The 15,981-nt window shown below is 44.0% G+C and overlaps 1 protein-coding gene across 1 annotated transcript; it reads left to right on the forward strand.

Moving 5' to 3' along the window:
• Window positions 1-287: 287 nt before the first annotated feature.
• LOC130735871 (uncharacterized) lies at window positions 288-3,042 on the forward strand. Its single transcript, XM_057587749.1, has 3 exons — window positions 288-532; window positions 1,232-2,210; window positions 2,341-3,042. Exons 1-3 carry the CDS (start codon window positions 288-290, stop codon window positions 3,040-3,042), a joined length of 1,926 nt encoding a protein of 641 aa, XP_057443732.1.
• The last annotated feature ends 12,939 nt before the right edge of the window (window positions 3,043-15,981 follow it).

Raw genomic sequence — 15,981 nt, forward strand, 5'->3', positions numbered from 1 at the left:
AAATATACTGTTCCTTACTGTGATTTGTTATTGTTTTTCTGTTTGACCTGACCCTTTCTTGTTTGCTATGTGTTTATTTGGGGTGGGGGGGGTAGATGACGAGAACGACGACGATGGCACATGTCCATCGGTGGACCATGAAACTTGAGGACCAGTACGATGACGAAGCCTGGGGGACCGACACCTCTGGGATTCGGAAGATCTATGTCGGAGATGTGTGCATCATTGGGGAGGACGAGGACGGCAACAAAGTGGAGAGTTAGATACTTCAGGGAGGGATCTATGACATGCCATACCCGCCAGCGAGGTTCCTTCAACCCAAGGATGAAGAATCACGAGTGTCACCGGTTAAGCACGAGGATAGTGAAGAGTCCGTCGCTTCAGTGAACGCGGATGCTGGAACGAAGCGAGGTCCTTATGGTGGTGGTTCCCGTTGGATATTCATCACGAAGGTTGGTCCAAGGCCGAGGAAGAAAGCACGGGGTGGGGAGGTCGAGGTTCCGAAGAAGGACTCTGCGGGGCAAGAGGGGCAGTGAGTGCATGGGGGTCCTAGTGAGAGCGCATATCTGTCCTTGGAACTTCATTTATTTATTTATTTTCTTATTTTGCTAAACTTGAGGAGGCAATTGGCTATTTTATGTAACCGGATTACTTTCACTGTGGGTTTTTCCACACATGGGTGTGGCCACGACATTATTTTCTACGGTTGTTTTATGATGATGTCATTTAATGCGCGACGTTGATTATGACTTTATTTCAAGTTATCATTATTATTCCGCTGTTTATATTTATTGTTCTTTCGTCGGAGTTAGGATAAAGAAGTTTTCTGGAGACGTGATAATAAAGAGTTTTCTAAAAAGGAAAAATGAACCCTTATCAGTAAATAAAGAAGAGTAAATGAATCGGCGAAAATTATTTGCGAAATTTTGGTAATTACTTGACGCTTGAGAAATTGGGGCGTTACACTGTGGTATCAGAGCTCCGGCTGAGAAACCAGAGCACTAAGGGCTTTGGGCACACGAGTTTGAACTCGTTGCTGTTTGTTTTGACAAGTTTTTAAGTTTCCGCGGTGAGGTTGGGTAGACTTGTGTGCTAAGATGATTGCTTGGCTTGAGATTGTTTGAAGTAGTACCATTGCCGTGGTACTTGGGTTAAAGTAGTTAAATTTTACTTTTAAAAGTTTATTATTATTGTGGGCACTGACATTAGATCGTGGTTCTATTTCAAGCAGGATGCCTCCGAGACAGGACCCCACTAATGCTCAGTTGGCCCAGGCTATTGCACAGCTGGCGCAAGTTGTCGCCCAGCAGGTTGTCGTTGCTACGGCTCAGACGACAGCCCAGGCACAAAGGGAGGCTGAAGAGAATAATAGAAGAGCTGATGAAGATGCTAGGAGAGCTCAGCGGGCCGAGAGAGAATTGGCCCAAGACCAGATCCGTATGAGGACGGATTTCAACCGACATGCACCGCCCAAGTTTCAGGGCGAAGCTGAACCTGAGAAGGCTGTTCTTTGGGTTCAGGATACGGAGAAGATCTTTGAGGCTCTCCATACACCGGATGCCGAGAAGGTTAACCTGGCAACTTTCATGCTGAAAGGTGATGCTGAATACTGGTGGCGAAGTGCGAAGCAGTTGATGACGGCCAACCAGGAAGCCATTAATTGGGAGTCCTTCAAGAAGGCTTTCATGGACAAATACTTCCCTGAGACAGCAAGGGAAGAGATGGAGAACAAGTTCCTCAGCTTGAGGCAAGGGGCTATGACAGTAGGGGAGTATGTTGCTCGTTTGGAGACCCTATCAAAACATTTCCGCTTTTTCCAGAATCAGGTGGATAAAGCCTACCTGTGCAACCGTTTTATGCGAGGGCTGAGGAATGAGATTGAGAAGGCTGTGAGGCCTTTGGGAATCAGAGTCTACCAACAGCTGGTTGAGAAGGCTCGTGAAGTTGAGGCTATGGAGAACCGACAGAGAGGCCGTACAGAGAGTGGAGTACCATTGCGCCCGGGACAGAACCAGCCGGGAAGATTCAGTGGGCAGAGATCAGTAGGGAAGTTTGATAAGGGCAAGGCGCCAATGAGGAAGCCTTACCAGCGCCCAGTCGCCCAAGTGCCAAATACTGTGAGGGGAGCAGCCCCTGTTTCAAAGGAAGATGTGACCTGCTACAAGTGCAACGAGAAAGGACACTACGCCAATGAATGTGGCAAAGAGATTGTGTGTTGGAGGTGCCGGAAGCCAGGACACGTGGAGAGAAACTGCCCAAGTGCTGCTAAGACAGAACCAGTGCTGAATACCGCTAGAGGGAGACGACCATCTGCTCCAGGTCGTGTCTTTGCTATTTCAGGCGAGCAACGAGAAAGGACACTACGCCAATGAATGTGGCAAAGAGATTGTGTGTTGGAGGTGCCGGAAGCCAGGACACGTGGAGAGAAACTGCCCAAGTGCTGCTAAGACAGAACCAGTGCTGAATACCGCTAGAGGGAGACGACCATCTGCTCCAGGTCGTGTCTTTGCTATTTCAGGCGAGCAGGCTGCTGTTACTGATGACCTTATCCAGGGTACGTGTCTTATTGCTGGAACATCACTGATGGTTTTATTTGATTCGAGTGCTATGCACTCATTTATTGCGGAGGATTGTGAGAAGAGATTGGGGTTACTGACTGCTGACCTACCCTTCGATCTGGTGGTGACAACCCCTGCCGCCGATCGATTAGTTACACGCACGGCATGCTTGCAATGTCCGTTGATTTACGAGGATCGGAAGTTCTTTGCGAACCTCGTCTGTTTAGGGCTCAAGGAGCTGGATGTGATTTTGGGAATGGATTGGTTAGCGCAATATCACGTGCTCTTAGATTGTGCTAACAAGGCTGTAGTATTCCCAGATCTCGGCGTTACGGATTACTTAAATTCGTACAACTTGGGGAAGGGTTCACCGGCGTATGTGAACTCTATCGTTGCCGAGGCGAAACACGATGGTGATGTGCGCAATACCTTGGTGGTACAGGAGTATGACGATGTGTTCCCAGAAGATGTACCCGGTTTGTGACCAGTCAGAGAGACAGAGTTCTCTATTGACATTGTGCCCGGTACTGGACCAATATCAATGGCACCTTATCGTATGGCCCCAGCGGAGTTGGCAGAATTGGCAAAGCAGTTGGATGATTTATCCTCAAAGGGATTCATTCGACCTAGTGTATCGCCATGGGGTGCACCTTTGCTGTTGGTAAAGAAGAAGGATGGGAAGTCCAGATTGTGTGTAGATTACCGACAACTGAATAAGGTGACAGTGAAGAACCGTTATCCGATGCCTCGGATAGACGACCTAATGGATCAACTTCGAGGAGCGATGATTTTCTCGAATATAGATCTAAAGTCAGGATACCATCAAATTCGAGTCAAGGAATCTGACATCCAGAAGACAGCGTTCAGAACTCGATACGGGCATTATGAGTACCTGGTGATGCCGTTCGGAGTTACTAATGCACCCGCAGTGTTTATGGACTACATGAACAGAGTGTTCAGACCATGTTTGGACAAGTTCGTGGTAGTGTTCATTGATGACATTTTGATCTACTCGAAGAGTAGAGAGGAGCATGAAGGGCATTTGCGCCAGGTGTTGGGCGTATTGCGGGAGAAGCAGCTGTATGCTAATGGCTCAAAGTGTGAGTTCTGGATGGAAGAGGTGAAATTCTTGGGTCATGTCATATCTAGTTAGTTAGTGGTTGTAGACCCTAGCAAGATCGAGACGATTCTGTCATGGGAGAAACCCAAGACAGCAGGTGACATCAGGAGTTTTGTTGGACTCGCTGGCTATTATAGGAGATTCGTCAAGGACTACGCAAAGTTGACTTCTCCGTTGACTCAGTTGACAAAGAAGAATCAACCTTTTGCGTGGACGGAGAAATGTGAGGCTAGTTTTCAGGAGTTGAAGAAGCGATTGACTACCGCTCCCATACTAGCTTTACCCAAAGAAGGAGAACCTTATGATGTGTATTGTGATGCGTCACACAACGGGTTGGGATGCGTGATGATGCAGGACAAGAAGGCAATTGCCTATGCTTCAAGGCAGTTGAAGACTCATGAGAAGAACTACCCCACGCACGATTTGGAGTTAGCTACTATAGTTTATGCTCTCAAGATTTAGAGACACTATCTCTATGGCAGTACGTTCACGATCTACAGTGATCATAAGAGCTTGAAGTACTTATTTGATCAAAAGGATCTGAACATGAGACAGCGAAGGTGGATGGAATTCCTACAAGACTATGAGTTCGCTCTACAGTATCATCCGGGGAAAAGTAATGTTGTAGCTGACGCTCTCAGTCGGAAGGCTATACATGTGTCCTCAATGATGGTCAAGGAGTTAGAACTGTTGGAGGCTTTCCGAGACCTGAGCTTGGACGTTAAGCTCGCACCAGGAAGATTGAGTTTTGGAATGGTGACGGTGTCAAGTGGACTCTTGGAAGAGATAAAGTTTAGACAAGAGATTGATGAAGGGATAGCTGAGTGGCAAAACCTTGTGACTCAAGGAAAAGCACCAGAATTTTCTATTGGAAACGACAACATTTTACGTTGCAAGGGACGAATTTGTGTGCCTAACGATGCAGAAATGAGGAAACTGATCTTGGATGAAGGGCACAAGAGTAGATTGAGTATCCATCCCGGAATGAACAAGATGTATCAGGATTTGAAACTTCACTTCTGGTGGCCTGGGATGAAGAAACAAGTCGCTGAGTATGTTTCTACTTGCTTGACTTGTCAAAAGGCGAAAGTAGAGCATCAGAAACCTGCAGGGAAGCTGCAACCGTTAGATGTTCCAGAGTGGAAATGGGACAGTATTTCCATGGATTTTGTGACAGCTCTACCTTTAACTCGACAGAGATTCGATGCAATTTGGGTTGTTGTTGATCGTTTGACAAAGACCGCTCATTTTATCCCGATCAACCTGAAGTACAAGGTGGAGAAATTGGCGGAGATTTATGTGGCCGAGGTTGTGCGTCTACATGGTGTGCCGACCAGCATCGTCGTGTCAGACAGAGATCCGAGGTTTACCTCTCACTTTTGGGGAGCTTTGCAGCAGGCCCTCGGAACTAAATTGAGATTGTGCTCTGCCTACCATCCGCAAACCGATGGACAGACAGAGAGGACAATCCAGTCGCTGGAAGATTTGCTAAGGGCTTGCGTGTTTGACCACAAAGGCAGTTGGGATGAGATGTTGCCATTGATCGAATTCACCTACAACAATAGCTTCCATGCGAGCATAGGTATGGCACCTTACGAAGCTTTGTACGGTCAGAGGTGTCGTACGCCTTTGTGCTGGCATCAAGATGGAGAAAACTTGGTGATTGGCCCGGAATTGGTACAACAGACCACCGAGGAGGTCAGGCGAATTCAAGAGAAGATGAGGACCGCGCAGAGTCGCCAAAAGAGTTACGCCGACAACCGGCGGAAGGAGCTAGAGTTTCAAGCCGGAGACCATGTCTTCTTGCGGGTTACCCCGATGACAGGTGTCGGAAGGGAAATCAAGTCCAAGAAGCTTACTCCGAGGTTTATTGGGCCGTACCAGATTACGGAGCGAGTTGGACCGGTGGCGTATAGGATCGCTTTACCACCGTTCCTATCCAACATCCACGATGTTCTTCATGTGTCGCAATTGCGGAAGTACATGGCGGATGATTCGCATGTGATTGCGCCAGACGATATTCAGTTGAAGGATGATCTGACGATAGAGATGCCACCCATCAAGATCGTCGACCGAAGCATAAAGAGCCTGAGGAACAAGGAGGTGCCTTTAGTGAAGGTCGTATGGAATCAAGCGACCGACGACACAACTTGGGAGTTAGAGGATAAGATGCGGGGGTCACATCCCGATTTATTTGTAAACCCTTAAGTTTCGAGGGCAAAACTATTTTAAGGGGGGTGGTATTGTAAGGCCCTAGACTTGTCTTAGTGCCATTTATGCAAAACTTTGAATAAAATGAATTTTTAAGTTAAGTTTGAAGGTTGACAGATTCCTCCTGTCAACTTGTGTGAATTTTTAGAGGGTCTTACCACCTCATTTAGGAAAACTTCCATCATGAGAGTTGTAGCCCTTTAAGTTAAGAAAATTCTCCAAGTAGTTTCGCGTTAATCCGATGTCTGTAGCTCCATAAATTCATGATTCAATGGACAAAGGTCCAACTGTTGAAGGTATGAAAAACGGTAGAAAGGGGGGGTTTGAATAACGTTTTCAGTATAAAACTTCCACCTTAAAGATTTTGACAAATCTTTCGAGAACTTAAGTGCTAAAGATAAGAGATAGAAAAGCACACAAGGATTTTATCCTGGTTCACTTGATAAATCACTCAAGCTACTCCAGTCCACCCGTTAAGGTGATTTCTTCCTTCTTAGAATGAAGGCAATCCACTAATCAGGTAAGAGTTACAACTGCACTTGAAAACTACAAGTGACTAACAATTACACTGACTTAGCTCACACTAAGATTCACTCTCTTAGTCTTCTCTAGGATCCGATCAACCTTGATCTCCTAAAGGAACTAAACAAACTGTTTATCAAAGAATTGTTTACAAGAGATTTGCTTCTAAAAAGCTAATAGTAAACTCAATGAATTTCAGATGAAAGAAAGCTTAGAATAATTTGAATATGTCTTGCGCGTATGTATTGCTTCTAGCCGCTTCTTTCAATCTTCAGCCTCTATATATACTCCAAGGATTAGGGTTGAGCGATGCATGGGAAATGCTACCGTTGGAGGGCAGTTCTGGAAAATCCAGCTTCTGCTGTGGCTGAGAACGTTAGGTAGGTCGTCAGGAAGGTACAGTTGCTTTTGTACTTGGATAGCGACGCGACCTTTAAACCTAGGAGACTCTTGATCAGGGGAATGCTTCATATTGGAACTTGTGAAGCCGGTTGATCAGAGTCAGAGGGAAAGCACAGATCCTCTGACCATTGTATCTTCTGATTCTGAACTCAGAGGGAAGAACATGGCCTTCAGAGTTTCTTGCTTCTGGACTTCAGAGTTTCCACTATTCAGCTTCTGGATCTTCAGAGTCTTCTACACCATCAGAACATCTGAGCCTTCAGTGTTTCTTGGTTATCAGACTTTCTGGATCTTCAGAACTTCTAGTGACTGAGTCCACATCAGAGTTTGTATAACTTCAGAACTTCTGAAGCTTTTCAACTGTTCATACTGAACATGGTGAATGCGAAAGCGTTGCTTGGGTCACTCTTTATACACAGTGCTTCTGATTTGTGTGAGATTGAGTTGAGGTCAGAGCCTGTAAATAGCACACTCAGAAAAACACGTTAGAGTACCACAATTGTTCATATCAAAAGGTTAACTTGTAATCATCAAAACATAGAGTTGTACTACTAGATCAAAACTTGATCTTACAATCTCCCCCTTTTTGATGATGACAAAACTAAGATTTTTGATGAACAATTCTTAAACATTAAACTGAATTCACTCAGAGTTTAGAGATATAGAATAATACTTATCCTGATGTGAATAGTTTATCTTGCTCATTTTGAGTTCAAGTCACTGCTTGATTCTGAGCTTAGCTCCCCCTGAATCTAATACTTGATGAAAACGTTAGTAAAGTCTAGATTCTGAGCTAAATGATATAAGAGTTCAGAGTGAAAAACTTATGACATAGATGAAAAACGAATAATCAGAGCGCATAAGTAATCAGAGTCATGGACAAGGTATCAGAGTCTTGGGTATCAGAGTCAACTTAGAATCACTTCAGAAGAAGTGAAATGTATTCCTTGTATTTGCCCAGTGACACATCTATGGTCATGAAGGTGGAACTCTTAAATTCTCCAAAAGAAAAATAAATCACACTAACACATCTTACACATCAAAAACTGGGTTTACTCCCCCTTTTTGTCATAAGCAAAAAGCTTGGGGTGTGAAAAACTTAGCTTGAAGTACAAGGTACTCCCCCTTAGAGAAGGTCTAAGTTTAAAGAAAATGAAAACGATGCAAGAATCAGAGTTAGGCGAAATAAATAGAAGAGTTAATGCAAGAGAAGAACGTTTACCACCGGTCAAGGGAGTAAAGAGAAGGGTCAGTTACCAAGAACTTAACCTCGAGAAACCGTAGGAGCATTAACTTTCAGAGAGAAAGGGAAGCCTATATAAAGCGTTGGAGAGAAAGGTAAGCTTCACACCTCGAACAATTTTAAGTAAAATGGCATCATACAACGTAGCACTAGAAGAGCTGAGGAAGAAGGCCTTTGAGGAGGACTTGTTCCTGAACATCAGGCATCCAGAGGGTACAACGACCATCGCGGAGCTGACACGGACACTGCTGGAAGAGGACCTGCGTCCAGAGTTGGAGAGAGACCTGAAGGAATTTCTTGCCTTCGTGGATGAGGTGCAAGAACTCAGCCGGCTTGAACTCAAGCTGCTTGAAGAAAAAGAAAGTTTGGAAGAGAAGCTCAAGACTGCAGAAGAGATTCTGGAGAGGGATGAGCTAAAGGACAGGCTCAGCAACATCCAGCATGTACTGGAGCGTCTGGAGAAGGATAGGTCAGAGCAGCGCCAGGAGTGCAGAAGAATGAGGAGAGATCCTCCATTCTAGACTTTAGGGAAAGAATGTATGATGTAAAAAAAAAATATATGAATAAAAAGAGTTTTGCAAACATATGTGACACAAATATATATATAGATGCATATATAATCACAAACGAACAACGAGAATAAATAAGTAAAAAGAAACAGAGTTTAACAAAAATGAAACAAAGTTAAAGAAAAAGAAAGAAAAAGAAGAGATCCTAAAACTAAGGTTTGTCAGATCGTCGCAGAAGTTCCATCATCATGTGCTTCATCTCAATCAGCATGGATTCATGAATGTCAAGACGCTGTTCCATGATGTCGAGTCTGGAGGAGCTTGACTGAGTAGAACTGGAAGGAACATTCTGAGCAGCTTGAGGATCTGGAATGGAAGCAGAAGCATCAGGAGTGAACACTACTGGTGCAAGTGCTTGACATCTAAGAGCGTCAGCCTCAGCTTCAAGTCGCTCTGCCTCTTGTCTGGCTTGTTCAGCTTGAGCTGCTGCTTGACGTGCAGCTTCTTCTGCTTGAGCTTTCTTTCTCTTGGCTTCTTCAATAGCTTCAAGAAGCTTATTTCTCTGTTCTTGTTCATGAAGAGCCACCCTTCGAGCAAACCTTTGCTTTGCAGCCTCAATGCTCTGACTTCCCTCTGCATGCAGGAGCTGCATCATAATTAGAACTTGAGCCACTAGCCAAGTGCCCAGATTGTTCCACTCATCAGCCACACATTCAGCATTCTCACTGAGGTCAGTCTGACCGTGCACTTTGCGGAGCCTCAAAGAGGCTTCATGATAGAAAATATTGATGCACTCAGAGAGAGATGTGGGTTGGAGGTGAGTATAGGGAATTATGGAGAGGTTGGTTTCAGGAGAGGCTGGGTGATTGCTGCTATGAGCTTCAGAGGCACCTTGTGGAGAACCAATGTTAATCATTTGAGTATTGGGTTCAGAGGTTCCAAGGTGAGGGTCTGAAGTTTCAACCAGAGGATGGGGTGATCTAACCGAGGATTGGTTAGACACTGATTGTTCGGGTTCAGGTTCTGGTTGAATAGGCTCTTGTTGGTCAGGGGCAGGGTGAGCTTGTTAAGCCAAAGGGTCTGCCTCTTGTAAAGGATTGGCCAAGATAGGTTCATCTGGGTCTACTAGACGTTCAGGTCTAGGGCCAGGATATCTCCTAGGGCTTGGACAAGTGAGGTAGTATTCCTCTAAGGTAGACACCTTTTCTTTTCTAACCTCCATGAATTTTCTAATGGATTCGGAGTTATTGGAGGGAGAAGAATCAGCAACATTGGTTGGGAAGGATACAGGTGTATAGGCTGTGGAAGAGTCTGTATCCGTGGTTCTGGCAGCAGGACGTTCTGATGCTCTGGGAACAGAGTGATCAGACGTTCTGGGTTGTGGTTCTGTTTGGTTGGGCTCTGGTTGTTCATGGATGATGGGTTCAGAAGATAATGGATCGTACGGAATGGTAATGAGAGAGGTTGGTTCTTCTGACCTAGAGGGTTGGTTCTGAAGCAAATTCCAGAGAGGTGCTTCAGTAGGGGAAGGTTGAAAGAAGGAAGATCTTGGGGAATGTGGTGGAGTGGTGGTTTGTGCAGCTGGTTGGGATTCAGGAATAGGAGTGAGGGGATTTGAGGAGTGTTTGAGCATTGCAGAAATAGGGAGTGCATCAAATAAATTCAAATCATCATCAGAAGCAAGTGCAGGCTTACTTGAGTGTGCTGATGATCTAGTCACTCTGGCAGGAGGTTCAGTCCTTCTGACCACTTCAGCAGCTGGTTCCACCCGAGTAGGCTTCACCACGATTCTGACTTTCTTCTTCTTCTTCTTGGGAGGACCATCCTCATTATCACTATCATCACCATCATCAGGCTTTCTCTTCTTCTTTTGGACCAGAGGGACATCGGATTCCTCAGAAGATTCGTCCATTATCATCTTCCTCTGAGCTTTCTTCTTGGGAGGAGAAGGAAACTCTGGAGCTGGCGGCAGTCTGCTGACGAAATCATCAAGATCAATTTCGAATCCTTGAGCCCTTAGGTCTTCAACATAGCACCTGATGGCGTCAGGATTGTCTGCTTGTGTCCACAGAGGGTAGTCATTCAGAGGCATCCTTCTGCTTCTGATCTCAGAAGATGTGTCTTCATGAGCAGGAGCAATCTTCTTCTGGACCAAACCCATCTTCTTCAGAGAATTTGCAGTGAAGACATCACTGACAATGGTGCTTAGATCCTCTACACATCCAGCATTGACCAGATCTTGCACCAGGTTGCTTTCAATGAGAAAGTCTGAGAGCAGTCTCCCAAAGGGGATATATTTGATTGCTGACTTGATGGAGGCAGTGGTGCGAGACTTCCGGATGCATTCCTTCAAGTAGGAGAACAGGAAGTAGGGAAGGCAGATCTTCTTCTGGTCTTGGATGAAGAATAACATCACCTTCTGGTTGAAGTTGATGTAGTCTGGAGAACTGCCCTTCGGTCTCTGGTTTATGCAATGGAGCAGGATTTTGTGCCAGATCCTGAGCTTGGGATGAAGGTCCATCACCTTGTAACTCGTCTTGCCCGGTTTGTAAGTGGTGTACAGGGCCTGATTGACTATATCCTTGGTGCTGGGTTTCAGCTTCGATTCCGTGAGTTGGAAACGAAACCCATAAGCAGTGTCTGCACCCAGCAAGTTCACGAAGGACTTCTCCGTGATGATGATCTTTCTTCCGAGAATGTACGATACCACCTGAGTATCGTCGCAGTCAGCATGCTTCCAGAATTCCTTTACCAATCTATCATACACCGGTCCTCGAAGTCTGTTGAAGTAATTTCCCCAACCTTGAGCTTGGACTTCAGGACGAAGATCATACCCATTTGTAGCCAGGTTGTCGAGGTTGAATCTCCATTCTGCCAGGACTTGGAGTTCCTCAGGAGGATATACGCAGTGAACGGCACAGCCCCGTTCTGCAATTGGAACACTCTGATTTTGAGCTTGACCTTGATCTTGTGTCGGATTCTCAGGGCCCCTTTGACCCGTTGCTAGACCAACTACCATGTGAGGGAACTGAGGTGCATCTGCAGTAGATCTTCTGGTTTGTCTCACCATTTTTGAAGTGGTTGAAGGTTTGAGGTAGAAGATGAAGGTTGAAAGATGAAGAGAGATCGAGAGAGAAATCGAGAACAAGCGGTTTCGAAAAAGCAGAGAGAGCGAGAGTAAAAACCGGAAGTGAGCGAGATCGTGTGTGTATAGTGGGTTTTATCAAATAACCGTTGTTGATTCAAAAAGCACTTTAAGATCAACGGTTGAAAATTAAAGATAGATAGTAACAGTAAAATACACAAATCACACACAGGAGAGAAGCATATCTACACGCAATCATAACAGACTGTCACACGGGCACAAGGAACTATGCATCAGAAATACTGACACACGTGTTGTTGTCTCAGCTTCAGAGTCAGTACCAGTGGGTACACACACTCTGATTGAGTTACCTTCTGGACTAGACATCTTCTGATCAAGAAGTATCATAGTCAGAGGTTCTGATCCATCTTCACTCTGGACAAAAGTCCATGTTTAGATTTTTCAGAATAAAATTAAATCTATCCTCTGCTAAGGGCTTTGTAAAGATATCTGCCCATTGATGGTCCGTATCAACAAACTTCAGAAGAAGTACGCCCTTCTGTACATAATCTCTAATGAAGTGATACTTTACCTCAATGTGCTTTGCCCTTGAATGCAAGATAGGATTCTTACTCAATGAGATTGCAGCAGTGTTATCACAATAGATTGGGATATTGCTCTCAAGGATCTGATAATCCTCCAGCTGATGTTTCATCCAGAGCATCTGAGTGCTGCATATTGCTGCTGAGATATATTCTGCCTCTGCAGTTGATAGTGCAATGGTTGATTGCCTCTTGCTTGCCCATGAGACTAGATTGCTTCCCAGAAATTGACAATTTCCAGAAGTACTTTTTCTCTCTGTTCTATCTCCAGCATAATCAGCATCACAGTAACCTGAAAGCTTATACTCTGATGTTTTCTTATACATCAAGCCAAGGTTAGTGGTGCCTTTCAGATACCTTAGGATCCTCTTAACAGCAGTTAAGTGGGTTTCCCTTGGATCTGATTGGAAACGAGCACATAAGTGAACACTAAATAGTATGTCTGGCCTAGATGCAGTTAAGTATAGAAGTGAACCTATCATGCCACGATAGAGCTTCTGACATACTTTACCACTTTTATCTTCTTTCTCCAGAATGCATGTAGGATGCATTGGAGTCTTGGCCACTGTAGATTCCAGCATATTGAACTTCTTCAGAAGTTCTTTAGTGTACTTGCTCTGATGGATATATGTTCCTTCTGGTGTTTGATCAACTTGTATTCCCAGAAAGTACTTTAATTCTCCCATCATACTCATCTCAAATTCAGCCTGCATCATCTCAGAAAATTCTTTGCATAGAGATTGATTAGCAGAACCAAATATAATATCATCAACATAAATTTGCACAATTAAGATATCATCTTTATAAGTCTTGCAAAAGAGAGTTGTATCTACTTTACCCCTTACAAACTCATTCTCCAGAAGGAATGAGCTAAGTCTCTCATACCATGCTCTGGGAGCTTGCTTCAGACCGTAGAGTGATTTCTTCAATTTGAACACATGGTCTGGTTTCTTCTCATCTTCAAAACCTGGGGGTTGATGAACATAGACTTCCTCTGAGATATAACCATTTAGGAAGGCACTCTTTACGTCCATCTGATGTAGAACTATGTTGTGATTTATTGAGAAAGAGATCAACAGTCTGATTGCCTCCAATCTTGCTACTGGAGCAAATGTTTCAGTGTAGTCTATTCCTTCCTGCTGGCTGTAGCCTTGAGCAACTAGCCTTGCCTTGTTTCTGACTACATCTCCTTTCTCATTCAGCTTGTTTCTGAATACCCACTTTGTTCCAATAACATGGACACTCTCAGGCTTCTTCACTAAGCTCCAAACATCATTCTTGGAGAATTGATTCAATTCTTCTTCCATGGCCAGAATCCAATCCTTGTCCTGAAGAGCTTCATCTATGGACTTGGGTTCAATTAAGGACACCAATCCTTTCAGACTGAGCAAGGTCTCTTCAGAGGGTCTGAAGGCAGATCTGGTTCTGACTGGTTCGTCTTTGTTGCCCAGAATCAATTCCTTAGGGTGAGCTGCAGTGATTCTGCTCTTCTTCAGAGTTTGTGAGTTAGAGGGACCAGCTTCTTCCTCTGGTTCATCTTCCTCTGGCTCATCTTCCTCTGGAGCTTTGCCTTTGTCAGAAACATTAATGCTTAAATCTGCAAACTTTTCAACTAGCTTTGACTGGTCAGAGTCAAGCTTATCATCAAATCTAACATGAATAGATTCTTCAATAGTCTTAGCATCAGTATTATAAAATCTAAAACCTTTAGATCTCTCAGAGTAACCGAGTAATAGACACTTAGAAGACTTAGCATCAAATTTATGCAATCTATCCTTAGTATTAAGAACATAACAAACACAGCCAAAAGGATGAAAATAAGAAATGTTGGGTTTTATGTTCTTCCACAATTCATAAGGAGTCTTATTCAGAATTGGTCTCACAGAGATTCTGTTCTGAATGTAACATGCTGTATTTACTGCCTCTGCCCAAAAGTGCTTAGCCATGCCTGTTTCTTGGAGCATGGTTCTAGCCATCTCCTGAAGAGTTCTGTTCTTCCTCTCAACAACACCATTTTGTTGAGGAGTTCTGGGACAAGAGAAATCATGTGCAATTCCATAGGAATCAAACAGACTCTCAAACTTGTCATTCTCAAACTCTCCACCATGGTCACTTCTGACACGCACAATCCTACAAGCCTTCTCGTTTTGCACTTGAGCAATGAAGGTAGAGAACACAGCATGAGACTCATCCTTGCGGGTTAGAAACTTTACCCATGTCCAGCGGCTATAGTCATCAACGATAACCATCCCATATCTCTTGCCACCTATAGACTCAGTTTTCACTGGTCCAAAAAGGTCGATATGCAGAAGTTCCAACGGCCTTGAGGTTGAGACAACATTCTTTGCCTTGAAAGGGACTTTTGTGAATTTGCCTTTCTGACATGCTTCACAAAGAGCGTCTGAAGCGAACTTCAGATTGGGTAAGCCCCTGACAAGGTTTAGCTTGCTCAGCTGAGAAATCTTTCTCATACTGGCATGCCCTAACCGTCTATGCCATACCCACTGCTCTTCATTAACAGACAGAAGGCACTTCACATTCTGAGCCTCCAACTCAGATAATCTGATCTTATAGATGTTGTTCTTCCTCTTGCTGTTAAACAGAACAGAGCCATCGATCTGACTTACAGCCCGGCAGGACTTTTGATTGAATATAACATCATAACCCTTGTCAGCTAATTGACTTATAGACAATAAGTTATGTGTTAAGCCGTCTACCAATAACACATTATCAATGCATGGACTACTATCTACACAAATAGTACCAGTACCAACAATTTTACCCTTTTCATTTCCTCCAAAGCCAACTTCGCCTCCAGGCTTAAGTTTCAGCTCTCGGAACATACGCCTTTCTCCCGTCATGTGACGCGAGCATCCACTGTCCAGATACCATGATTGGTGTTTCAGTGGAGCTATCAAGGATATCTGCAACATAGATAATCTTGTCCTTAGGTACCCACTTTCTGGGTCCTCTCTTGTTAGTTACCCCAGAGGTTCTGATCACCTTGGGTGTCTCAACATGATATTTTAAAGGAATATTTGCATGATATTTAGTCATAGAGAAGGATCCCTTTTTAAGAGGATGTTTAGCAACTTTAGCAGGTACAGGATCAGGCAATATGGTACCAGAGGGAACAAAGCATTCATATAAGGATTTAGCTTTAGATACAGAGGGCTCATTTCTAATTGGTTTAGAATAGCCAATGCCATGCATTCCATTTCTGCTTACGCCATAGATCATTGAAGCCATTAAGCTTCTATCCACGCTTTTAGCTAGGAATCTTTGAAAAGACTTTTCATACTTAGATTCATTTCTAAAATCAGAGGCATCATAGGCAACAATTTCTTCTAACTTAGCAATCTGGTTCTTAAGCACAGAGTTAGAATTGATCAAGGCATGATTATCATTTTTTAAATCAGAAATAATTTTCTCATGTTCAGAAGGAGTCTTGGAAACAGCAGATAAGTTCTTTTTCAGCTTCTTATGCTTAGACAATAAGGAGTTATACTTATCCATAATATCAGATAATGCATGTTTCAGTTCAGAGGTAGAGAAAGAAGCGAATACCTCATTTTCATCGTCTGAGTTAGGATCTCCTTCTGATTCTGAGTCAGAGTCAACAGCTTCCTTTGACTCTGCTTCCTTGTCTTTGACAATAGCCATGAGTCCTTGGACTTCACCATCAGAGTCAACATCCTCTGACTCTGATTCATCAAATGTCACCATCAG

This window comes from Lotus japonicus, chromosome 1, assembly GCF_012489685.1.
Source record: "Lotus japonicus ecotype B-129 chromosome 1, LjGifu_v1.2".
In the NCBI taxonomy this organism is placed as follows: domain Eukaryota; kingdom Viridiplantae; phylum Streptophyta; class Magnoliopsida; order Fabales; family Fabaceae; genus Lotus; species Lotus japonicus.